Consider the following 27,425-nt stretch of genomic DNA (forward strand, 5'->3'; position numbering starts at 1 on the left):
AGATTGCATGATTGCCCTTAGACCAAAAATTTGCTAGTCATAACACAATCTTTTGAATCTTCACAGAAATGAATGTATTAAAGCAAAATTGTGTCAGATAATCACTCAGTTGGAGGAACACATTGTGACTCAGATGTGTTTCTTTTATTACACATTATGTTTCTTCGTAAAATGGAATAAACTTAAAAGAATTTCTTTTAGCATGCATACTTTGGTCATATTTCTCACAAGAGGTAAGTCAAAATCCTTAGAGACTTAGTGTGCATGGAAAAGTGTGGTGAAAATGGAAAACGCAGTAATTTGCATTAACTGCTTGTTGAACTATTGTAATATTGATTGCATGGTTTGCCTCTGACATGCTTGCAGTGCTGTAATGATCTGAATTTAGTGCTGTATTTGTTAATATTAGGCACAAATTTATCCTGACAGCTTTATAGATAGACACAGAAGTATTTAGTCTTGCAAAATATAATCATGCTTTTGAAATATTTCCCATAGCTACAGTACATTACAGACTGAATACTGGAGTAGCTCAGTCCTGTCTCATCTACTCAGCTGTGGTCTCACTCGATGCAGTTCCTCTTTTCAACCTGATTATTTTGCAAGAGGTGTTAATTTATACTGAACACTCACTTATTGATTGCCCACTCATTGAGAATACTTCATGTCTTATGGGCTGTTCATTTTTTTCTCATTGGTGTAAATTGAGTTTGTCTTTAACACATAACAAATTTTTAGCAATTTATTACCAACCAGTAGGAAAACTTTGAAGGTGAATAGATTTCCCTTGTTTCATGAGTGAAATAATATGGGGGAAAAAAAACCACAGCAAAAACTAAACTAAACTATAAAGGCCAACTCTTTTCAGGTTCAAGATCACTTATTTTCATCCTGCAAAATGATTATCAGGTCTCCTTACCTTCTTGATCAGCTACAGAACAGGTGTTTGTTATGTAAAACATTATTTGCTGTAAAACCTGCTTTTCCTTGAATTCTCTCAGGCTTATAAAGGCAAGCACACAGATGGCAAGAACAGGGATGATAATTAGTTAGGGGGAGGTAAAATTTCATGTAGGAGCATAAATCAGAATGTATCATGCCCACAGTTATTGACTGCAGTTCCAGTGCCGTTCAGTTTATGTAACAAAATACTGTGAAATAGGAGGAAGGAGTCTGCAAATGGAAGCAATGAAAATGCAAAAGGAAGTCTTAAAATAACAGTAGTATCTAGCCTTCTGCACCCACTTCTTACTACGATAATCCAGCATCTTACCTGGTCTCCTTTTCAATCCCCACTTGAGTTTCATGCTGTATTGAAATAGTTTACCTTTTTTTCCCTCAGTATTTGACTCTACTCTTTGTCTTTGGCATATTGAACAGTCAAAAGAGTAATAACCATATTTAGGTAACTATGAAAACTTTAATGAACAGAAAAGATGTAATCTACATGAGGAACAGATTTCAGGAAAAAAGAAGTAATTCTCTTTTGAAAATTACTTCTCTTTTCTACAAAAGCATACACTTTGCTTAGCGAGGTTTTTTAGCTATTAAACTGCCTAGCTTTGCTGAAATAAATAATTACACGCTTGTAAAATTTTAGGTACAACTCTCCATGTCTCTTATCACCAGTGAATTCATTGTTCCACAGTTTGCTTCATCTCCTGAGATGTTTGGGTTTGCTAGCTCTTTATGCAGAGAAGCAGAAAGGTATTCCCACAACTCTGTTCTAAAGGATGAAGAATTCTCCTGTCTGCTGCATAAATGATACAAGATGAGAATTTCTTGTGATAGTTAATCGAAACTAAGGGAGGGAGGAAATGCAAACTTCTTTTGATATATGCAGCACGCAACAATATTTTTCATCCTGAAGGACATTTGCAAGAAAAGAAGCATACATGAAAAGCTTATAAACTTAATGAAAAAAGGTAGGGAAAAACATTTTTTTAAAAAGAAAGCTATCAGTATTTTTACCTGTATGCTTTCAGCTGTCTGCATTACAGGTTTAGTATGCTTGGCCATACTGCTATATGGAGATTTTTAAGGTTTTTTTTCTTGCATTCAAATCCATAAGCGTATTTTGTTTCTTATAGAGCTCCTTAGATTCTCTGAATTGCCCATCTGATCTCCAAATTGCCTATCTGCTTTTCTCAAACTTCATCCAAATTACCTGTATAATTTAATATTTTATATTGGCTAGTCTGCAGTGGACAACATTAATTATTTCCTCTTTTAGTGAGCTAAGCCTATCAATTTTGATCTTTGTGTTTTATATTAAACTGTCCATTACTAAATCCTAAGCAATAATGTCTTTCCTACTCCCTAGCTGTTGTTTCCATTTTTTCTCACGCTACACATTTGGGGTAATATGTATGAAATCATTGTTACCTCCCCCAGAATTGCATGTGTGCCACACAATATCTAAATCAAATGTCTTAAGTGTTTAGCAGGAAGAAATGTTTAGCAGCCTTGTTGTTCTTCCCCCAGCTTGTGATGATGAATGCACAGGACTCCTTCTCAACGACCTGGATCGGCTAAACCAGATGATCCTGAGTGTTAACCTTAGTGGTCCACTGCCTGCTCCATATAAAATGTTACATGGTTTTGAGAACATGACACAGGAATTAAAGGTATGTTGGCAGTATTCACATCCATAAATATCAGAGCTTCAGTACAGTTACACTTGATTCTGTTCAACCTCACAGCTGTGAGTACATTCAGAGAAGAAGAAAAAAATAAAGATTTAATTATTTTAGACTTGCTTTGGTTGATAAATAAGTATTACAGTTATTTATTTTTACTTACTTTAATAAATAAATCTTGCAACAGTAATTTCTGAACATATGTGCAAGGAGTTATACTTCAGGCATAGAAAAGCAATGTTGCATACAAATAAAATAGTTTTCATGCTGATGGTCGATAAAATGGTTATGTATTTTACATATTGTATGTTCCCTACCATACTTACAAGTTATGTAAAGTTGTCAAGATTCCTGAAAAAAGCCTGTTGGATGAATGTGACACGAGTCAGTGACAAAAGGGATTGCATATTGTAATGAAATGTTTGATGCTTCTTCTCTTCAATATTTGGAAGCACTGACATCCATCACATACAGATTTTTCACTCTCCAATCTCTTTCCCAACAGCATTTGCTTTCACCTCAGAGAGCACCAGAGAGATTTCTTCAGCTAGCACGAGAAAATCTGGATACCTTGGTGACAGAAATGGATGAACTACTGACAAGAGTATGTCTGTGATTGCATTGAGGTCTATGGGTTTGGTTGAGGCTGCATAATGACAGAAATCTTCTGAATATGCATTAAACATGAATGAATAGATGAATTATAAGATGCTTCTCAGTCTCAGTGTCTAAAATGACAGGAAGTCCTCTAAAAATCTCTTTTTTTGGGCCACTATATTGACACATATTTTCTGCAAAACTTCCTAATAAGGTAAGAAAGCTTTTTCACTTCCATACAGATGACCCAAGAATGATCTTACCTGGAAAAGATTACACTAAAGAGGTGTGCAAGTTTAGTTAAATATGTGTCTTCTAGATTTCCTTTATGAGCATAGTTAGCAACTTCTGGATTTCAATAGATGTGCTATGTACTCTTTCTGTTACAAAAGTTTTATTTCAAAATAGACCTCATTTTGGTCAGTAAAGACAGTGTCTAAGAAAATAATATAAATTGTGCCACCTAGTGGAGAAAAAAATAGGAGTATGAACCAGGCTCAGTGCAAAACAAGCTGTCCAAAGTACATTGATGTGAAGCACTACCAAAAGTCACGATTGTGACTTGAAAGAACCAAATAGGAAAGATGTAGAGTACTGTGTACTGATCAATATACATGCAGAGAATCACATAAAATCCAGGCAGTTTTAGCACGATGTCTCTAAATTGTACATGGTTTAAGGAACTAAAATTCTCAGAGAAACTGTTTTCTTTGTGTGGTTTTTATGCAATTTTGAAATGGGTAGTGGGTAAGAAAGCATCTGAAGTGTGTTTGCATATGTAGGACCCACATGTGCATGCATACACCAGTATCTATCTGTATGTACTGACATTATGAGAAAGCTTGCTTTTCCACTTCTCTTTGATCTTTTATTTTTCTGCAAGAAGCAACTGCAGTAGTTTTAAGTCTAGCTGGATTTTTAACCCCTGTCAGCTCTACAAGCAGGGAAGATTATATTTCTTCTATTAGTATTTCTCAATCTTAGGCTAAGACAGGTTTTTTTTCCTCTTGTAAAGTTGCTCTTTTTAATATCCTTTTCCAATTTCCCCAATAGAGATGACCTAAACTAATATAGATTCTGACTTTCTGTAGACAACTCTTGGAAGAAAAAACATATCAAAAGTGTGATCTTAGGGGAGTTATTGTGGTGGCCAGGTTATCACCACTATGTTTTTGCAGGTTTTCATCATTGTGATGACTAAGTAGCCTTATGATTTCCAGTTATCCTTACAGAGTTACTTGGAGCAGTTTGGGGTAGTTTTTTAGGCGTTTTTTTTGTTTGTTTGTTTTTTTTAAATTAGGGACTGGAAATTGGTGGCAGGTCCTACCTTTCTCCTTCTGTATTTGTAAATAAGAATAGTGTTCCAAAAAGAATGAGTCCTGACATCGTGTCTTCAAGGCTCATTTCCAAATGAAGATACAGCTGATAACTACATAATGACTGGCACTTGGAGTACAGAGTACCACCATAGATGGCAAAGTTTTTTCCTGTATCTGATTTGCAGGCTCACTATATTTTCAAAGTGAAACAGTACTGATGAAGAAAAAAGCTGGTGAGGATTGGTGAGGAATCTATTTCCATGAAAAATAAAATTCTAAGCATTTTAAGATAAAATATAGAAGACAGTAGTATTTAGTCACTACAACACTTTTGGGGATTTTGCTTCCCTGTGGTCTCTTTTCAAGCAATGATCTCTTACTTCAATGCAGCACTCCTTTCCCTTCTTTTACATTGTTCTGTGCTTCATTTACTTTGCCATATAGAAGATCCTCATGTCTTTCTTGCACTAATTATGTTCACGTTTGCATGCGCATTCCCACACCTACCACCAGAGGAAGTCCTGATATCTTCAGTTCCTTTCAGTTCACTGTATTTCATCAAAACCCCCACTTCCCTTCTAATTAGGTACCTTTAGAGTGTTCAAGAAAGACAGGGATCAGAATCACTCATATTGATTTTAAATGCTTTTATTGTCTTTGTAAACTTTTGCCTTTCTCCCCAAGTACTGAATTTCTCTAACTAGAAAGTTTCTGGAAGCAGTAGCAGAAGCAACTTAATTTGCAATAGCTGGGAACATTTGGAGAGAAAGCCAAGAACTTCCATCTGTACATGTCTGTGTTTACACCTCCTTCTATGGTCTGCAGCTCACTCGCTAAAGAAATTCCTGTAGGACAGCCTCCAGATGCTATCTAGAGGGGTTCTTTAAGGCTTGATTAAGTCTTCAGACTAAATAAACATGGAAACAAAACTAAAACAAAAAAAGTGTGCATAGTTGCTAATACTTGCTCATAGTTTAAATTGCTAAGTGGTTACTCCAGATTGGAGCAAAGCCTTTCATGGAACCTCCATCACTAAGTTTAAGCTGTGGACATCACCAAAACATGTTCACTGATCTCAAATACTTTCTTTGGATCTCCTTTATGCCAAAAAGTTTTATTTGTGTCCAAATAACTTCTACAAGACTCTTTCCAAACCCTTGCTCTGGGTCCAGTTTGCCTCACCCTTATTGCTCCCACAGCAAGAGTTTGTTGGGCCTGTTTCAACTGTTAGAAGATGCTGAAAACTGACCTTACAGAAATGGTGAGCTGTAGTAAATTGTAGACATGTAGAAAATTACTAGCACCTTATTAACAAATGAAAACATTTAATTAGCTGTGGAATGGCCAGCTACAGTATGAAGGATGTTCGCCATTTAATACGGTTTACAGAATTAAAGCTAGACTAGATAGTGAAGCAAAAGCCGATTTTTCAGTAAAGGAAATTCTGTCAAAATACAGAAGGCCTTCAGTGGACCTGAATAGAATTTAAGTACTAAAGAGAGCTGTCACTGAAAGGAAATGAAAATTGTTCAGCGACAGATTAATTTTCAGAAAAATGTGATACATGCTATTCAGTCATAAATAGAGAGGTTAAAGTGGCCAATTTGAATTAGCATGAATGTGGAAAAAGTAATCAAAACTAAGAAAGTAATATGTAAGTTATAAAATACCATTTCTAGCAAAGGACTAGAAATATTATAGAGTATAATAAAACTGAATGTGAATATTCCAAACAAATAAAACTCAAAGAATAAAAGGCTTCTTCTGGAGGGTTTGATAATAAATAATAAGTTTTTTTTCAATTACATGAAGAATTAATGACATCAGAAATGCCAAGGAGAGTTAGAGCAGTGGTCTATCAAGACCATTTGGATTTTTTTGTCTTTTTTCTAACCCAATTGCCTCTTACAGCTCAATGTAGCAATATTTTAGTTCTGTGTCCAGGCAGGTAAAAAGGGTTTGTAAATCTTAGAGGAAATAACCAATAGTATGCTTAAAGCTGTGTAAGTGTGAAAAGACATTTTCTACTGATAGAGGGATGGAATAGAACAAACTCCTCCCCCCAGTCTGCATGGGTTCTTAGTTCTTCCTGTATATTTCTATTTACCTGAACCGGTTTCATATAAATTACTTTCAGTGTAAATTATTTTCAGTGTAACTACTCTGAAGTAGCCCAAAATTGTAAGTGGAATGATAATGCCAGGAATTTTATTTCAGAAACTCAGATGTAAAGTACCTTGAGGGCTGCCATCTAGAAGCCAATCAGGCAAAAATAAATGTGTTTAAGTGCTCCTATTTCTCTGACTATTACTGAAAAGTGTGGGGGTTTTTGTAAGGGAGAAACAATTTGTGCAGTTCAAGTCAGGGAAAACCTAAGCTCATTTTGATTTATTGACCTTCTAGCCATTTCACAGAGACTGGGAAATTCATACTGCCTTGTTTCAAGATTTTTTGGGGAATGTAAAGCCTAAAGAAAAAAACTAGGGTTTTACTGGTTTTATTGGGGGGTTTTTTGGGTTTTGGTGGTTTGGTTTTATTTGGGTTTTTTTTTGGTTGGTTGGTTGGTTTGGTTTGGTTTTTTTTTTTTTTGCTTTGCAACACAGCTCAACAAGCTTTGTGTCTTGAAATGTTTAGCTTCTTTTCAATAAAAAAGGGTACATTTTTAAATAGGGACCTCAAGAGCTAAGTAGAGTGTCCTAAGATGATTCCTTTCCTCAGCATGTTTTTCAGGTCTGCAGCAGATGTCTCCCTTTCTGCTGCTACTGTGATTCAGTACAATTACAAAGCATTTAGTAACAGAAAGCTTAAATGTTACTGAGCATCCCAATATGTTATAAATGAACAACTTCAAGCATTAGAGCTGAATAACACTACTCTTTATTTTTCTCTCTCTTTCTTGGTCAAATTAACGTATTGATTTAAAGTTCTTCTTGCTTGTTGGAATGAACTGTCTCTTTGAGAACACCTCCAGGGAAGAAGCAAAGAGGTCACAGTACCTGCTGCACTTTGTCAATCGAAAAGTACACAATTGTGAAGCTATGGAAAGTATTCCCTGAAGAATCTATTAAAAGGTTCCAAACAGCATTTCTTTAAGCAAAGATATTGTTAGTCAGTGGATAATTTCATCCTGTCTCCATTGATGTGCTGCTGCACACAAGTAGGGTTTCTAAGAACCTAAAATAAAGCCTTCCAATTTCCATTTAAAGGAAAAGCTAATAAAATTTAATTGTGTACTTGAACAGAGCATTTCATTCCCCATGCATCTGATCAATAATTCATTGATTGCCTCTGGCCTGAGGAAAGTTTTGTACATGTATTCAGCCTGTCGGAATACAACATAGTGCAGCCTTGGCCTGTTCATTAATTATATTTTCCCTGAATTGGTATCACCAGGCTACCAAGGTGACAGCAGATGGTGAGCAGACCAGGCAGGATGCCGAGAGGACTAATGACAGAGCGAAATCTCTTGGACAGTTCGTCAAAGGCATTCTCCAAGCTGCTGAAGGTATTGGAAAAAATTAAAGTACTTGAGTTGTTTCTCAAGAAAACTGGAGGATGTTAGGGGAAGAGGGCCTGAGAGACAGTGAGAAATGCTGAGAAATGTCATGTGCTTAAAGTGCTGAGTGAAGAAAAGGCAGTAAACTGTCCTCAAATTTTTCTTCAAATCTGTGTATAGAGTTTATATAAACACTTAGCGTACTGGTAAATGTGAACAAAGACTAGAAGAAGACGGAGCATGTTCCTTCAGGATTTTTGCAGTTATCTGAAGAGCTGTTATGATGAAGTAACAAACAGTGCTTAGCTTTTGTTTATTTTCAAAGCAGTTAAAAATATGTATTGGTAAAAAAGTTTTATGTAATTTTAGTACTTGGTACATTAACAGTTCATCTTAATTCACCAGCTTTACTTCAGAAATGCACTTACTTCTTGCTGTTAATGAACATCTGCTGCTTAGAATTTGTAAGTGACTCCTAACCCTACCTAAGCATGGAGCCAAAGTTAGCTCTCTGTCTTCCACAGACTGATTCACTGCACTTACACTGCAATAAATGCTTATGAGAAAAATAGATTCTAGATGGCCTTAAGAAGCAAGACCTATATATTTCATAAAGCTATTAAATAAGATAATGGCTGAAAATATTACAATAATTGGCAAATACAGATTTTTTTTTTTTACTTGGAAAAGACTTTTCAGCTCTTTCCTCCTCCAGATATTCACTGCAGTACTGGTTTTAGTAGCTATGCTTCTGAAGGCTTATGTCATTGAAAGGAAAAGCTTTGACTTTTGTCCAAGTGCTATAAAATACATTTTATATTTTCTTTTGTGTAACACTTCCATGTATGTGCTTTGGAAGTAAACTGAACAGCACTTTAGGATATCCTTAGGAGTTGTAACTTTGACAAGAAAAAATTGTGGGAAAAGCAACAAGAAAAAAATTGTGGGAAAAGCAACAAGAAAAAGTGAGCAAATTTTTGAGAATTTTTTTAAACAAAAGACCATGTTCCCCATATTTCAGGATGAATTTGGGATGATGAGCAAAACAAAGTCTTTGATGCTACTAAGTTTAGGCCCAGTGTTTGTAGCTCAAGTAAAAATTTCTTCAAGCAGGTTTAGCAGTAGGAAATACAAAGTTAGAAAACATTGAGGGGGTGAAATAAATTTATGCAGTATCTTAGAAGTGGACAAAAACTTTTAAATCAATGTGTTTGCCTAGTGGTCAAGTTAACATTTTAAGAATACATGAAATACACATTGAGAAATACACATCACAGGATTGAGAGATACCTTGTGGGTTAAGGCATCCACTCTCCTACTATCAGAAACTTTCAAAAGCCCATCTTCAAAGTAATTTCTACAAATACACACAATCTGGATAGGAGGCAGTTTCAGTACTCTTCATAATTGCCATAGTTCACATTTCTACCAAAAAATATTCATGTTTAGTTTATCATCGTGTTCCCTGGCAAACCCTGTTCTTTAGCTCAAATAGATGGTTTTTTCCATTCCCTAGTACTTCTCCTCCTTCCCCCAACACCAGATATATTTGCAGAGAAGAATCATATTCCACTTTGGCCCCTTTTTTTCCAAGGCTGAATCACACAAAAGAGTGTTCTCCCAAATCTCCTACTCACCTTCCTTTTATTTTCCCTTTCTCTGCTGAAAATAATATCTGTGTTTCCGAACCACGGCCAAAAAGCATGAAATGATGTTTTTTCAGTGTCTTGCTCTTCAGGAAGAGTAAAACTTGCCTATGTCTGCTCTCCTAATAATGTCCCAATAACTTTTTTTTACAGCTGGATGCCACTGGTGATTCATAACACAGCTACGTTCTTCTCATTCATACTTTTTACCTCACTGACAAAACTCCTCATTAAAAGTGAGAAGTTTGTAGTGATTGATTCTAATGACCATACTCTGACTGCTTATCCACTTCTACTGAGCTGATTGTTGACTTTCTGAACTTCTGAGTAGCTGTAACTAATTTTACTTCTTAGCTATGGAACTTCCCTTCTTTGCAGTTCCTAGCCTTTGTCTATGTCAGTGCACCCAGACCTTTTACCACCACTGGACTCTGACATTTGCAGTCTACCAAGACACAAAACAAAATGTGGTTAGGAGAAGAGAAGGATAAAATTTGGTATAAGTTTTTCCAAACCTAAGAAAAGGTTAGCTAATATATTCATTTTCTCTTTTATGTAAATATTCAGGGAGGTTACTCACTATTTTTTAATAAAATTTTTAAAAAATTTATGTAGACTTATTCCTGTCCTGAGGTATCTTAGTAATGATACATAATATAGTAAATATTTGAGATATCCATGATCCATTTGAGGAAAGTGTAGTCTTTTTCCAGACCTCACAAAACCACTCATTATTAAAGATACAAATCTCAGTTCTCACCAGCTGATCAAAGACATCATTCAATTAGAATTGTCTTCATAATTTGCTCTAAACCTATACTATGTGTAGAGGAAATAGTAATTTACTGAGGTTTGAAATACTGATTTTAATGTCTTTAATTAAAGATTTCATTTTAAGTACTCATAAGTACCCCTGTGACCAGGAACGGTGCCATTTTAGAGAAATCAGTACTTGGGAACTCTGTACTGTGGAAGGGCAGCAGTACTTTTTAAAATTGAAGATGGAACTGTTTGCCATAAATGACCTAGTTGCTTCTGAAAGTGGGTATTCTAATATGTTGTGGAGTGCTTTGACAGAAAGATTTTAGTCCATCCTTGAGTATGATGCTGTGTGTACAGCCTTATCTGTTTGGAATAATTTGGCTGTTACAAACACATTTACAGTAAACCTTCATATACTCCAACCTTCAATTTTTCTTTTTCCATTTCTGCATATCTTCTTCTAAACATGAGTGGGCTTAGACATCTGTGGGTGTCTCACTCCTCTTCTGCTTCATTTTCTAAAATTTCACAATTGTATATTCTTCCCAGCACTGTGAAGTCTGAATGCTAAAAATGACATATTTTAAGGTTCTCCAAAAGTAATTTAGGCCTAATTTTCATTGCTTGTCCTCCCTGCTCCTTAATTCTACAAGCAACATAGCAAACTGTCTTCTGCTTGTTTTGAAGGTTCTTTCTTTGAGGGGCAGGAGGAGGGGAGCAATGTATTTATCATCCTGGATATAAAAACTTCTTTAATTATTGTGTTGAAAAGTGAACTATAATAAACGGTTTGATGAAATATATATTATTTTCTCATTTGTTACTGACCATTGGATCACAGCAGAAATAACCAGTGCAAGTTGTGTTCCATTTGCTGATAGAGTTGGCAGCTTCTCTGTTGTTTTTAATTACTAACTCCTTACATAAATGTATTTTGGTCCTCTGCAGCTGCAAAAGAAGATGCTGTAAAACTGAATGAGACACTCAGAACTCAAGACAAGACTTTGGAGAAGAGTCTTCCAGAACTGCAGAGTGAGGCTGAAGGAATGGTCATGGAGATGAGAAATAGAGACCTCAGTGTGCAAGAAAAAATAGCTCAAGATGAGTTAAAGTGAGTGGAGAGACCCCAGTCTCCAACCTCCTAGTGACAATGTCTGATTCTTGTAAATGTGATTGTCATGTTTGCCAGTCAAGTTTTCTAGCTGAGGCTTACAGAAATGTGAAAGAAAGTAAAGTCAATATTTTGTATCTGTTGATTTAGCATTTGCATTCTTGAAAATGCTTACATATGTGGAAAGCAATCCCTAGGAAATTATTTCCCCGCTCCACAGGTACCAGCAACATTTTTAATTGAATTCTAATTTTTCTCAGTTTGTTTTTAGTTTCTGCTTCAGACCTGATGAATGGCTTTAGTACTAAAAATTCCATCTGGAAGCTTGGGGGTTTTCCGTGGAAAACTAGTTGGTCTAATAAAAATAATAACTGTCTGAAAAGTTTGTTCAATATAATAGACATTATAAAGACATAAATAGACATTATATCTAAACGCATTTTGCCACGTTTAGAATGGTGTAGGTCAGGATAAACCATTTCTGTGGCATAGTTCAGAAGCCTGCTGTTTGGTTTTATAATTATCTGTAAATAAATGTATACATATAATTATATTGGCAGCTGTTTATAAAGCAATATGCCAAATGCTGAAAACTTTCCTGACTGAGAAAAATACTTGGCTTGAAGTTAAAAATTCTGGTAGTTTGTTACATCTATATGAGTAAGACCAGGCATATTTCCAGAGTTAGACTTCGCGTAGCTCTTCACCAGTGCAAACATCTAGCAGGGAATCCAGCTGAGCAGGGACACGGTCCATTGAAGTTGTGATGGATCAAAAAACTGTCTGGGATAGAATTATGCAGGCCTGAAAATGTCAGTTATCAGGTGTGTGCATACTGTAAGGAGACGTAAATGGAATACAAAATTAGCTGAGAATTCCAAGCAGTTTAGAATCAGATTTGCACTGCCTATCTTAGACTTTATAAACCAGATCATTTTCTGGAAATCCTGCTAGTGCAGTATTTCTTCCCATAACTGATAGCTCTGCTTTCTGTTCTCTTGAAAAAGAATATATTGCAAACTTATTTGTGAGCAATGTTTTATTGCTTTTTCATCTGATTTCACTGAGTCTCTTCTATGCCTTCTCTACTCACACAAATAAATAAACCAGTAAAAAGTTGAGATGAGAAAAATTTAGCCAAACCTTTGAAAGTGCTGCCTGCAAATTTGCTGGACTGGCTGGAGAAGGGCCTTTCAAACAAGGTATTATTAGTCCTCAAATGCTATAGCTGACAGGAAACTGTCAGACTACAATGAAATAATTTCCTACTCTAGCCCAATAGCTAGAGTAGAAAATGCAGTAGGTGTTTTTTGAGGGACAGAATTTCTCTCCGTCTTTCATTCTTCCTGAAATGTACAAAGTGAGTTTTTAAATTTCTCTGTATAGGAATACTTTTTATACTAAGGGATACATGAATATATTCATTGATTTCAAATAAAGTTTATGGTTTATCTTTAAGGATAGGGTTACCTCTTTATAAGCAGTCACTGAGATCCAAGAAATTTTGGGAGCCAACTCAACAGAAGGTAAATTAGTCACTGTGCATTACAGGGTAGGGAGGAAAGGACCCTAGAGATGTTGTTTTCTGAAAATGCCTCTTGAAGGAAAATGTTATAAAACTCTTTAAATAGTGTATTAAGATGGTGGATAGGGTACACTCTGCAAGGAAGAAGAGTGAAGAAAAATTAATCATTCTTAGAACTCTGGAGGTACAGGTGCATGGATGTGGATCTCTGTGCTCCACACGTGTGTACTCTCTGCAGACCCATTTGACATATTTACTTTTGAATAAAGTAAGGCTCTTGCAAGCCTCATGATCACTTTGAGGTGCTTACACTTTGGTGAGTTGTCTTTTGTCAGTAATTGTATTCTGTTTTCAGAATTTTGTCCGAGAACAGAATGACAAGATTCAGTGGATTCTCTGCTGTGTTTTCAGTGAATTCTCAAAACTTAAATAAAGAAGAGCAATGAATTAAAGTTTTCTTGTTTCCATAGATGGCAAAGCTTCTCTTACATATGCAGGTTTTTCCCTTATTTTCCTTCAAATTTTTCAAATCCAGGCTCTTATTGCCTTAAGGTACTGAAATGGCATATTAGTTATAATAATTTCTCTCTAAAAGAGCATATAGAGAAATACACCAGTTGCTGTTCTGAAGTGCCATGATTTTAATATTTATGAAGTATATCTTTCACTATTTTATAACATTCCTTCATGTTTTCTCAGATGCCACTGAGTTGCTATCAAGGGATGCTGTGAGCCAGAATTCTTTCTTTCTGTTTAGTATGCTGAGTAGCTTTATTTTTGTGTGACTTTTCCTTCCACTAATTTGTCTGATGGCTTCTGAACCTCTGTGAATTTCTATCATCCACTTTCCTGGGGGAATGAATTGCATAACTCAGCCATGCAGTGTTGGAAGATATGCCTCCTATGTTTTGACATTGCTTCCTGATGTTTCTATTTTTGTTTTTGAAGAGACATGGGACAGTTGGTCACCTTTTACATGCTATTCATGATGTTACAATCCTTATTTCTTCTCCTTCTGCTGGTAGGGCAATTCTAACATATTTAGGCTCTCATATGCAGTTAATGGGTTTTAATCATTTTGTTATGGGTTTCTAATCTTGTTTGTTCTCTTGCACTCGTTTTGAGCATCCAGACCATTCAGCATTCCATGTGTTAGGCCAGATCTGTGATTGTTTCTTCTAAAACTTCAAGCATTTTGTATAGTTTTATTCTTAAAGCATTTTGTATAGTTTTATTCTTTTTCCAGGATGGCTTCTAGTGAAAGTAGCACAGCTTAAGTGTACAAGAGAGTATTTCAAGAAATGTGGCATGGTCCAGTCACACAAAAGCTCTAAAGCAAGGGATTACATGGAACACATTGCCTCATATTTCATTAGAAAGAGCAGAGGGAAAATGCTCAACAGATCAGTATGAAAGTGCTATCTTAGGAGCAGCAAGGGAGAGTTTTGAGGTAGACTACTGGACAGATAAGTAGTTTGAACTGTGCTATGAGGCAAGGGAATAAAAGGAAAATCCATCTGTTTCATACTCTTCCTCCAGTACTGCAGTGTCATATGGGTGTCAAAATTTGCCAGAAGTGTAACACAGGAGCTTCTTATAGAAGAATAATGGAGGAGGTATGAGAGAAATCCTGAATTCCTTTTTACACTTCTGTGACAGGGTGTCAATATTGGAATTTAGTTTTTGATTAAATATTTTGTCCTCAGAAGTTGTGAATTCAATATGTGAATAATTTTTTTCATCAAAACCAAAGGCAGAATTGATGGGAAAAAAAACTCCAATCCATCTCAGAAAATCCCAAAACTAAGATAACAATTTGACTTACCTTGGCTCCACTTCAGACTCTTCATCTAAATTATGTCCAGTGGTGTCAGCATATCTTTTCCTCCTTGCCCATATCTTATTGGTGTGCATTTATTTATATGTTTATTTTTAGAAGATTCCTAATGGAACTGACCACAGGCAGGCCAAATTGCAGGGTTTTTTCAGAAGATACAGTTCTTGCTTTCCACACTTTGGCATAATGAAACAGGAAGAAAAACTTAATCTGTCCTCGGTGGAAGAGTGATAAATTTCTTCCGTAGTTATTATCTATCCTACATATTCCTGTTTACTTAGGATTTTTCTTATCTCTAAAGAATCATTTTGGAAGTGCCTGAGGTGCCACTTTTTTTTTTTTTTTCCTGCCCTTGAAATATCATTGGATTAACACAGTGGTGTTGCCTTTGGTGAAACTGGTTTGAGGCAGGCAGATGACAGTACTCCATTCCCTTAAAACTGGGGTCAGCAAAATCCATTAAAAATACTCCAGAGTGTATTTTAGATAAGCAAAATTTTTTGACTACTGGAAGTCATAAATCCAAGGATCTAGGTTTGTTTTTTTTTAATTTCACCAGAAAGAATTTACAATTTTTGACTGTCTAGTCTAAAGCAGTTGTCTACTTCAAGACAGCTTGAAATTGGTGAAATGTTTCAGAAAACTTCAGTTTGCCAGTCAGATCTCAAGAATGGAAATTAACCAAAAAAATTAATTAAAAAAATAGTCTTCAAAGGAGAATATTTGAATATATTCTGCTTCATAAATAGGATCTTAGTGGAATTTAAAAACCTCTTTTAAGAAAGGGCATAGAAACAGCTGTCCTTTCACTTTATTAAGCATGTGTCATCTTGAAAATTACTTTGAGACTTAATTTAATTTCCTTTTCTTCTATTTCATTTCCTTATTATTGAGACTATTCAGATTATTTGCTGTAGGGAATATGAACTCAGTGTCTTCATAGGTGGCAATGTATTTCAGGAATGCAGAAGATCTTTTGGACAAGGTGAAGAAATTATTTGGTGAGCCCAGTGAGAAAAATGAGGATCTCAAAAATGAGGTCCGGGACAAGCTAGCAGACTACCAAAGCAAAGTTGCTGATGTTCAAGATCTGCTAAAAGAAGCTGCAAGTAAAATTTGGGAGGCCGATCGTTTATCTGCAGTCAACCAAAAAAATATGACCATGCTGGAGGTGAGTGCTGACAGGTTTTATCCTCAATTACTTAGATTCTGATTAAAGATGGAACCTTTGCATGATTAAATATTGAAACAAAAATATAAGCCAAAAAAAGTATTATAAAAATCTAACTATATCTAATGTAATTTAAAGGGAACGTGTTCCTCAGAATGAGGAAGTGCACTGGCTTTCAAAAGCAGAATTACTCCCCTGCTTTATTGAAATAATACCATCTGCTTTGTGGAAGGTACACTGGATTTATTATTCTGTGGGAAATTAAATTCAACCCAGTATAAATAGTCATGTAAAATTCAAAGCATGAGCTCAATATTTGAATAGGAGTTCTGTTAAAATCTTTGCTGTCATATATTTGCTTCTAGAAAACATACCCTTTCATCTCCCTCTCCAACCCCTGGGAAGAAGACTGAAGGGGGTGTGTGGATATTACAGAGTAATAAATCAAACTCTATCCTCAGTAGTTAGTAGCTGTTATAAATGATCTCTCTCATAGAAGAGGGGTCTGCTTGTGATTTAATTTAAATTGCAGAGACTTAAAGAGCATATTATACTGTACATTAACAAGCATTTAGCCAAGACATAAAGAGCAGAGTCACCCTAATGAAGATGAATGTTTCAGCTCTGTATCTCAGTGAGCTTTCACCTCAAGTACAGTATGAGGTTAGAGTTCTGAGACCTCCGTTCACAGCAGAGATTTCAGTGCTTGTTTGAATTAAGGAAATGCAGTGGTCTGATGAATTTAGGTGATCTCTGTTCTGTGCATTTTCTTCCCAAAGGTGGATGGGTAAAGGTTGGAGAAATTACCTGCTATTTCAGTTTTAAAAATATTCTCTGCATCACTGTAGCAGAGTGCTTTTCCAGCAGTCCTGCCCACAAGGCTGCCATGGCTTCCTGTCAAACTAATCTGTGATACTCAATGGATCTTGCACAGGAAATTGCCAGTTCTTTATTCAGAAGTCCATCCTTACCACACAATATGCAGTAGTTTTACTAATTGGAAAACCAGAAATCTTTAGGTTACTCCAAACCTTTTATTTTGCATTCAGCAGTTGATGAAGTACCAGTGGATGGAAGTAGGAAAGCAGCAGAATATTTTTTATAAACTTCTCCTTCATTGTCAGAGGTGATTTACAAAATTAGGAACTTACACATCTGGGTAACAATTAGGATTTGTAACTTTCTGGTTTGTTTTGCAGTAGTACTTCAGCCAATTACCTCTGTTAGAGAGCAACAAAACCTTTCCATGTGGGAGGACAATACACAGCTGGGAATGGGAGGACAAAGGAAAGATACCTTACATGTGCTTTATTCTCGTCACCATCTCAGCTCTGAGAGCTCAGAGAGTTGCAGAAGGAGCATTGTGGCATGGTGACAAAATGCAGTCTTGTACTGAGGTGCTGGCATTTGAACTGTTCTAGTAAACAACTTGTCTTTTTCTTTGTCTGAACTCTCCTATAGAAAAGGAAGCAAGCTGTAGAAGATGGCAGACAAGATGTTGAAAAGACCCTCAAGGAAGGGAATGATGTCCTTGATGAAGCCAATAAACTTGCAAATGACATCAGCATAGCTGTAGAGGTGAGAATTTATCATCCTTACCAGAGAATTAGTACAACAAAACATCATTATGGAAGCAAAATAGACTAATAAAGTAACACTTAGTTTTTCATTGTATTTATCAATATTGAAATATTTTACTTGGGATATTTTTTTTTCCATTGCTGTATAGCAGAAAAGCTAGTCTAGTGTATAAAAATTAATAATTTGGAGTTTTAAGTGATCCTTGGATTACATGTGAGCTAGGTCACAATGTTTTAGGGGTTCTGCCATTTATAAATGTAGTATTCTGATTGTGGTACTAACTTTATCTCGAGAATTACAGATGCAGCAGACCCATTCACAGTCTCACTGCAACTCCGTAATCTAGGTTTAGATTTGTCTGCACAAAAACTGTATATGAGAAGGAAGCTTCAGAAATAATTTGTTGCCTGTGGCCACAATTTTAAGTCTAGACAGATCAGGGAGAGGATTGAAATCTCATTTTACATAATATTTTTGAAAATTCTGCCTTAAAAGTTTTGCCAACAGAGTTTGAGATCAGTGTTGTAGCTACAAAAAAAAAAAAAGCTATCTTGAAGTATCATTGGTTCTGAAGATACTTCCAGCATGCATTGCAGCTTGCCATAATAAATGGAAAAATGCTCTTTGGAGAAGTGGAAAGGAGACACAGTTTTTGGAACAGAAATGGCAAGTCTTCAAAAAACTTAGTTCTTACTGAGAAGCTTTAATAAGCAAAAAGATGTTGTGTCCGCTCAAAGGGTCCTGAAACATGAAACTTCTGCCACTTAATAGTTATTACTGTGGAGCACAGCAGCAATTTAATATAGCTATACATGCGTCTACATTTAGGAAACAAATCCAAATTAGTCTATAAGCTTTAGACCATGCAATTCCTTAATTATAAAAGAAAAGCTTCTACTAAGCTCAAGAGAGATGAGTAGCTCTTGGAATATTGTTTATCTCCTCTCTGCTTTCCAGTCCAGCCATTGCTGTTACTCATTCTCTACTAGTTCCCTGAAATTTTAATGCATGGGTAAGTTAAGATAATAGCCCACAAGGAAAGAAGAAACACCCTGATATATAGATACAGAATGCTAGCAATCAGAAATTCAAAGGCTTTTCTTTTGCCATTTTCAGTATGTGGAAGGTGTTGCAAATAAGATACAGCCAATGTCTGATCAGCTGAAAGACAAAATAGATGACTTATCACAAGAAATTCATGACAGGATGCTTCCAGAAAAGGTGTTGCAAGCTGAGAACCATGCAGGCCAGCTGAATGAATCATCTGCAGTGCTGGATGGGTAAGGCAGACATTCACTGGTAATGCTAAAATCATGAAGCAGGTTTGCAAAATTGCTTCACAGAACTTGAAGGGAACTCCTCTTCTTTGACATCTGTCACTGGGGCTATGCAAATAACCAGTGGCATCTACAAGTGTACAACTATTGAGTTAGTCAATTTATGTATCTCTTGTAAGCAGTTTCCTACATCTTGTGATTCTTATAGGCTGCATGGACAGCAAGAAGTGCCCTCAGATGCACTGATAACACAGTTTAACTTATCATATGCTTGCTGCTATGTTGTGAAAAAAAATAGCAATTCTTCTTAAAGAGCTCCCTACAAATTTTCATGTGCATTTGTTAAAAACAAGTAATATTTTCCTTTTTAAGATGATCATTTTGGTAGGAGACTATTATTGTGATTTTTAAATTGCTAAATTGTTTACTGTCAGAAGTCCCCCTTAGTGATGGACAGTAATTTCTCTACCAGTTTCAAAACTCTCTCCCAAAAAAGTAGGTGTCCTGGACCAAAGAACAGAAACTTCAGTTTCTTTTTACCACTATCATATTCCTAAATATAAGAACGGCAATGCCCTTCATTTATGTCACCACATATGACTTCTCTTTCAGAAGAATGATGCTATATAACTCATCATGAAAATAGTTTCCTGGAAAGAATATAAAACAAGCTTTTGTTAGTTTTTTGGGAATTTTTGGGGAAAAAGAGAGGGGTGTCTTTTGTTTTATTGCATTCTATGCACTTAAGAAAGCAAGCCATAAATAGTAAGTGTAATTTGCAATAGTAATACCTAGAAAGAGACCATGGATATTTTGCCTCTTGGACCTGTCCCCAGCACCAGCTTCAGAGTTTCATTATTTTATAAAAGCACCGCATGAAAAAAGTATTATTTTTTAAACATCAAGAATATGCTAATTTTTTTGCTGCTTCTATCTTTTAGATACTACCTGAAGATTTGAATATCCCAAAGACTTGTGAGCAGATGCTTAACACAGTTTTTTCTTACCAGCATCTGTAATTTTGAGGAAAAGACAGGAAATTAGCTCTGATACTTGCAAAATTACTGGCTTCATTTACAGTGTAGTTACACTACTGTAGATACCCTGTGTAATACATGTTTTAAGGTGTGCGTAAAATTATGATAGCTGTGGTTTCCTGGGTAAAAATGAATTTGAAAATGAGTGACTTTAGTGTCACACCCAACCACACATAAACATCTGAATACATGGAAGGTTGTCGTGAAGGAACTAAGAAAGAGAGAAAATGTAGACAAAAAAGATTTTGCTTCCGAGTCAAATATTGGCAAGACATGCTTTGAGACATAGCTTTTTAACTATTCAAAAGAGACCTTTTTATGGGTGTTTGTATGTGCTTCTGTCTTAATGTAGGTGACAGTTTGGTCTTAAGGAGCTTAAGGTAGTGTTTAAAATGTTGTAACAGCACTATGCATACCTATGTCTGATCCAGATATCAACCTCAGATTCTCAAAAAAGACAGTAAACTCCACAGAACCAAGGACATTAAAAATTATGTCTAAAGGCAGGTTGTTCAAAGTTAAAATTCCTAATGTGATACATATGAAGATACATATCTTCAAATATCTTCATGTGATGCATGAAGATACACATCTTCAAAGGACAAAGAAATACCGTGGTGCTGTGTAATCAGGATAAAGCTGTTTACTTCATGCACTGACAAGAAATAGTTGTACTTTACAGGCATATACAGTCTCTATCAGTTTGAAGAATTGAAAAGTGTATCTATCTTCACAACTGGCACTTGAGTGTCTTTCAGACAATTCTAAATTTGGTGATCTAGATTACTGTTTCTTCTTACAGGAGAGGTAGAGGGAGAGCCCTGTCTCTCCCATCACCCTCTAAGGATTCTAATAATATATTGATTGACAATGAGGATGTTCTCTTGAGTGTTAGAACATGGAACCATTCATGAACTTACCCTAGGAAAAAATTGTTATTTCTGCTGTGTACAAGGAAGCATTGGTATGGGCTTCTCCCTTGTGGCTAATTGCCTGCTCATGAGTAAGCACCATTGGTATTTGGCAAATTCATTTTAGGTTTTCCTAGCTGGAAAGGATTTGAACCATGTTTCTAAGCAGTTCTTGAGGTACTTGCTAGGTAGCTATTCTGGGCTCTGCGTTTGGTTAATAGAGTATCACAGAAACTTAGAGTAGCCTAGTGAGCTCCAGCCATAGTTGAGGAAAGAGATTCACTTTTCCAAGGATGATGCAGAGGCAGCTCAGTCATGCAGTTTCTGCAGTAACCTAAAGGGAATCTCTCTCCCTATATTAGCTACATGTTGAATCCAGCGACTATATCTTCTGTCCACTTTGTCTTTTCTGTGGCATTTTGTAGAAATCAGTGAGTAATTGATGTGAGGATCAGAGCCCAGCTGTCACAGTTCTGCAGAGAACAGATAAATTACTGGGATGAATTGTCCTTTCTTACACACACACTGACTTAATGACTAGTTTATACAAGCTGGAACAGGTCCAACAGGAGTAATCTCTGTCTCTCTCATATTGCCATACACCTGCATGGCTAGAGAATTTCCCAGAGAGGCAAAAATCCAAGTTCAGATCCATTCTTATCCAGTTCAAGTGGACATTTTAGTCAATTTACACTTTATTCTTAAAATCAACATAGGCATTGGTCATAAAGGCTACTGAGATAGTTGTCTTCAAGTTCATTCTCTAGGTGCAGAAATTCTTTGTAGAAAATGTTTTAATATATCATACAGAGAGAGTGCAAGAAAAGTTATTTCCCCATCCTGCTGACTAGAAATTTCCCTAGGAAGGAGTCTAGCTGAACGCTGTCTCTGCACCAGCAAGTACTAACTGTATTTAATCTATTTATAGCTATCAGAATGGAGTATTTAATGTAAATTGAACATCACGTTCAATATGAAGCATTACTGCCTATATTTTTCATTTTGGTCAGCAAAATTAACATTTAGGATTTGGTTTAGACTGTAAGATCGCCTTAAAAACTAGCAATTCTGTGTTTGGCAGCCAGACCAAGAAATTAATTTTTCAGAGATTCTACTTTAAAACATGTCTGTGATGATCCTTCATGTTCATACAGTGCAAGTTTCCTTAAGTTGCCTGGCTCAGCACATAGCCTAGAAACCCACATGATGAATATGTTACTTGTATTAGAGCATTAAGCACGCTGCTATCTTTTCTCAGTGTCTGGTCTATTTTTATCTCACAGAACTTCTCTTTTAGTGAACATTGTTCTTTATGTCTTTCTGCCCAGATGAAATATGAATTCCGTTAAACACATGATGCCACATCTCCTAAAATCTCAAATGTAGTGTTGCTCTCTAAACACCTTAGAAATAGCCTTAGAAATACAGGCTGTTTCAAAATCTGGGATACTCTGTTCTGTTGAGCTCTGGCAGCAGGTTTAATGGTGTGTTTACTTTTCTCATCCCAACAGAATCCTTACTGAAGCAAAAAACCTCTCTTTCAATGCCACACGTGCTTTCAATGCTTATACTAACATCAAGGATTCCACAGATGAAGCTGAAAGAGTTGCCAAGGAGGCCAAGGCTCTTGCAAATGAAGCTATGCAAGAGGTAAGGAAAATGAGTGCATTAAAAAGAAGGTTTAGATTTTTTGTGGAATCTGCTACGTGTGATCTCAGATCCATGTTTTGCCATCTTAAAACTTTATGTGAAGACCTTTGCCATCAAACATTCTTGTTTTTGTGATCAGAAAGCTATGCCTCTGGCAGAGCTACATGTACCTTCAGACAGTCCCTATTTGTTCCTAAAGCATGATCCTTACTTTTGTTCCCCATTTTATTTACTATCTTTCCTCCTTCTGTCTTCCACTTTTTGGTCCCTGTGTATGGCTCAAGCCAACAGCTTTGAGTCAGGAGCCATCTGATATTCAATAGTGCAAGTTTAGGTGTGGGTAATATATTCATTAAATATGAAGAACTCCATACCTTAATTAACTCTTCAACTTCGTCCCCTGAAAATGCTTGGAGGCACTTCTCTGCACATCAGATGAACGGCATGCACCTGGCCAGAATTCTAGAAATGGAGAATTGTAGGAGGGGAGTGGAAATTTTATTCACTTTGTGACCTCTACTAGTTTTTGCAGAGAAATCTTATTTTCACTATGAGGTAGCACCTGTAAATTTCCAGAGAAAATGAAGAGAACTTTTAAAAATAGGATTGTAAGGTAAAGTCATCTCTCCACCCTGGGTCACAATGAGGATCTTGGCTCTTTGATGTTTATACTGTGAGCAGAAAACATTCTGAGCATAGCCAAAATTATCTTTTAGGTCAGATATCAAAGGAGTTAGTGGCTAATTTGCGGGAGTCGGTCAGAGACCAACTGGCATGCCCTTCACATGCATACAGAAATGTGAGGCAGTGACAGTATAATATGAGAGTGCCAGAACTTATATTTGATATAGAAACATGTAGATGAGCAGAAACAACTTGTAGTTACAGCACTTGTACATGAATAAATGTACATGAATAAAGGTAGCTTACAGAGAACTACTTCAGTCAAATGCATTATGAGAATAGCAAAATGAATCACATGCTGTGAAGCTCTGTATTCATCAGAGGGATAAAGTGAAGGAGCCACTGCCCAAAAATTTTAATATTTGTAGGCTGTTTACATTTTCAGTGTTTCTTCAAATAACACTAACTACTGTATTTCTCTCTTAATGAATAAAATCACCCCACACATTAGTATGTGCTAGTTCTCTGTAAACAGTTCTTTGTTTCACCAGAATGCCTAATTACACCACAGAAGTAAATAAGGGCCTGGCCTTTTTGTTTTTTCCTTCTCATTAAGATTTAATATGTGATGTCTTTTTCTCCTTTGACAACTTGGAATGAGTGAGACAGGCAGCTGTTTCAGGGATTGAAAAGGAGAAAAAAAAGACACATAGAGCAATAAAGAAACAAAGCTAGCAATTACAGAATGATGACAAAAGTATATATATCACTGGGTGATTATAGCATAGAGAGAAAGGGGATTGATAATTTAAGTGATAGAGGTCAAGATGGATGATATCATGTAAATAGAAGCAAGTGAGTAGCAAGGAAAGAGATGAAAATATCAGGGTGATGTTTTCAGCATCTACTTTGCATGTATTCATTAGAAGGAGCTTGGTTTTTTTTTTTATGAGCAGTGTATGTGAAATGGGGATCTAGTTGATGAAGAAGAAAATTGAGGCAGCTGAGATGCCTTTTAAATGTGATTGACTTGATATAGAGGTCATTGGTGGTTTGCCATCAAATTGCTGCAGAGCAATAGATTTAGCTGTTAGTTTTTATATGTTCATTTGAGGGTTTTGAGCCAGATTTTAAAAATATGCCAGCTGTGAACCACAGTCATCACTTCTTCATTCTGTTTCCTTGTTTGTATTTAAAGACTGTTGAATGGTTGCTCTGCCTAGGCGAAGGGTTTAACTGGTAACCAGGTAAATCAGGGTCTCACTTTCTGGAGGTCCCAGGGAGCTTTTAGCTGAGCTTCAGCACAAGACCAGGAATGTACCCTCAGTCAGGGCTGTCTGGAGCACAATTGCTCAAAAGGTCTCCTAGAAGGCAGCATAAGCCCCTAGAAAGTGCAATGCCAGCTTTCTGAGAAGTTGCTCTGGGGACCCAGTGACATGATGGAGATCATGTCTTTCCCTCCTTTTGAAAGATGGAGCATGTTCTCTTCTGTATGAGAGCTGCTGTGGATGCTTGTCTTCTGTAAAAGACTCCAAGTTCCAGCTGTGAATAGATAATGGAGAAAAGTGCTGTAGCTCACTTTGCATCCCTGATCCTCACCTTTCCTATTCACCAGGAATAATTTTGGGGCAGGGGGATGAGGGTTTCCCAACAGCAATGAGCTGGTGTATGAACCAGAGACTGTATGGACAGGTTTTGGTTTTAGGTTCTATCCTCTACATCATTGGATCAAATTATTTACAAGAACCTTAGTGATATCTCAAGGGTTTTTTGGTTTTTGGTTTGTAATGGGAAAATGACTTAATTTTCAAATTAATCTAATGTTGCTAAAGCATGAATTAAAAGATGCTCAAAATCCATCGCGATTACAAGAAGCCTGATAAATTACTGGAAAAAATGTATTAAAAATATGACAGAAAAATTCCTCCTGAGGTTTGTATGATGGATTTGCTCTCCCCTTTGAAAGCAATATAAATTCATCAGAAATGAGAAGTCTTTAGCATTCGGGCAGTTTCAGCATTCCATTACTTAGGTAGTAACTGATAGGAGTCAGGTTAACATATTCTGGTCTTATCTCATAGATCAGAATAGTAGTTGTACACTATATGCTAAAAAAGTGGATTATTCTTAGGCTTTTTAGAAAGGACTTACAGGCTGGGGACTGTAAGAAGCACAGGGGACACATTGAGTGTTTAGGGTCCTGCTTTCTTCTTTGATTTTGACTTTCTTTGTAGGCAATGCCCCAGCACCTGTTGGGTGTCTAGATTTCCTAACATAAAGCTGCCTAGACATCCTTGGTAGGATGTCCTGAGGTGCAAATCATTTTTGGTATCCATCTCTAGGACTAGTAGAAATGAGAAATGAGAGTAACCCTATTTCTTGCATAGGAGGAAACTGCACAATGTAAGTGTATGGGAAAAGAAAATCATTCAAGAACAAGGCAGAACTATTTTTAACTGATTTGAATTAGCACTAAGCCTAAAAAACCTTGTACCTGTGTAAGTTCTTGTGATCCTCAACACTGCCCCAGTGCATTTATGCCTCTAAACCATGACTGAGACAGCACTGTTTGGGTACATAACATGGTCCCACTTCTGCCAGAACATGAAGCAGAGGTTCAAACTACACAGGGCTTGCATGGGGAGGGTAGGGGCCATGGAGAAAGGTACAGGGAGAGGAAGGAACTATATGCAGATTATTGACATTTAGGAAGAGACAGAATTAGAACAAATTCAATTCCAGAGACCCTGCAATTTTCAAATTTATTTTGAATCACAATATTTTTTTACTTTTTCTTATTCTCTCTTTTTTTTTTTTTAAAACAGAATTTGTCCCAATTTAGAAAACAACATTAAAGTCCGTTGGCTGGAAATCCTAATAAATTATAAAAATTATAAAGTGGTTCACTGTGACCCAGGCTTGCCACAAGTGTACAGACTCACCTTACACAAAGTCATAAAATGTTTGGGTTTTAATTACTGACTGCTTCATGACTTGACATCTCATGGACCACATTAAAAACTAGTAAAAAAGTACATTTCTATCAGATGTCTTAATTAATCCTCATTTTCAAGATTGTTTTAAAAAAATTTAAAATAAAGCTTTTAATTAGTACAAGTTTATTTCTCTCTGAAAGGGCTCTTCTAGTATTAACTTTATGCTGAAACCTGTTTCTGACTAATTGTCAGCACTTGCCCAATTACTGTCCCTGATTTGATGAACTTCTTGGTATTGCATTGTAAATCTGGCCTTCCAACTTCATTGTATTGACTATAAGCTGCTTCAACAGCCAGTCAGCCATGCCTAGTTATATAATAATAACAATAACAACAACAACAATCATTATTTTTTGAAGTCTGTGGTCACAGAGTGATCACACACTGGGTTCTGTTTCTAGTAGGAGAAGAAATTTAAAAGTATTATCTGATTTGACAGGTGCATCTGTCACAAAATCTAGCCAAACATTCTTCCTTCAGGAGCAGTCTTTTGCTTCACTGGGCAGTTTTTTGATTTTTTTTCCTGTTTTCTTTTTTATATTTTTCTGTTACCAGTGCTGCTTGTTACTATGTGGTAGAGAAAATCTGTAAGAAACTAATTTTTTTCATCTTTTGAATATATATGTTTTTGTTGTTGAAAGGAATGTGTACACAGCTTAATATTTCAGGTGAACTTGGGAAATAGCAGTGATGTGTGCCTTAGTTCTTAAAGTCACATAAAAGCTTGTATTTACATCTCATCTAAATAGGAATTCTTTAATAGCTATATCCTTGTGACATGGCAACATATATACCGTGAGATATCCCCTAACAAAAAGCTTGGTTCTGAATTTTGAAAGTATCCAAAGCATTCTCTAAGATTTTTAAAAGAAATAGAAACAGCAAGTTCACTACATGTTTTTTACAGTGTCGTTGAAAAATATCAGAGCTTCAGCAATATGTGAAATGTCACTTCTGGGCTTGCTCATTATAAAAATGATGAATAGCAATAATAATTGTGTCATTTAATTGACACACAGTTAATTTTTGAGTATATGCATCTGCCCTGGAAAATGAAAAGTAGCTTCTTCTTAATTACACACCAGTTACAAGGCTATGACCCATGACTAATACAGAATGTTATCTGGCTGTCAGAAGTATTCTCAAAGAAATGTATTCAGTATGATGTGTGACCTGAGTTCAGTCTTACAAACTGAGCAGTAAGTGGTTCAGAACCTGGAGCATTTTCTACTGACTGAAAACACTA

At 36.2% G+C, this 27,425-nt stretch overlaps 1 protein-coding gene across 3 annotated transcripts in view; it reads left to right on the plus strand.

Annotated features, from left to right (window-relative positions):
* The window catches only part of LAMA2 (laminin subunit alpha 2), a 335,441-nt gene that overhangs the window by 251,606 nt on the left and 56,410 nt on the right, over positions 1 to 27,425 (plus strand). For all 3 annotated transcript variants that reach the window (XM_077175288.1, XM_077175290.1, XM_077175289.1), the window contains exons 33-40: positions 2,485 to 2,627; positions 3,145 to 3,243; positions 7,949 to 8,060; positions 11,408 to 11,570; positions 15,893 to 16,103; positions 17,565 to 17,681; positions 18,801 to 18,964; positions 22,421 to 22,559. In XM_077175288.1, the coding sequence (XP_077031403.1) occupies positions 2,485 to 2,627; positions 3,145 to 3,243; positions 7,949 to 8,060; positions 11,408 to 11,570; positions 15,893 to 16,103; positions 17,565 to 17,681; positions 18,801 to 18,964; positions 22,421 to 22,559 (1,148 nt within the window). The remainder of the gene's footprint in view (positions 1 to 2,484; positions 2,628 to 3,144; positions 3,244 to 7,948; positions 8,061 to 11,407; positions 11,571 to 15,892; positions 16,104 to 17,564; positions 17,682 to 18,800; positions 18,965 to 22,420; positions 22,560 to 27,425) is intronic.

Source organism: Agelaius phoeniceus, chromosome 3, assembly GCF_051311805.1.
Source record: "Agelaius phoeniceus isolate bAgePho1 chromosome 3, bAgePho1.hap1, whole genome shotgun sequence".
In the NCBI taxonomy this organism is placed as follows: domain Eukaryota; kingdom Metazoa; phylum Chordata; class Aves; order Passeriformes; family Icteridae; genus Agelaius; species Agelaius phoeniceus.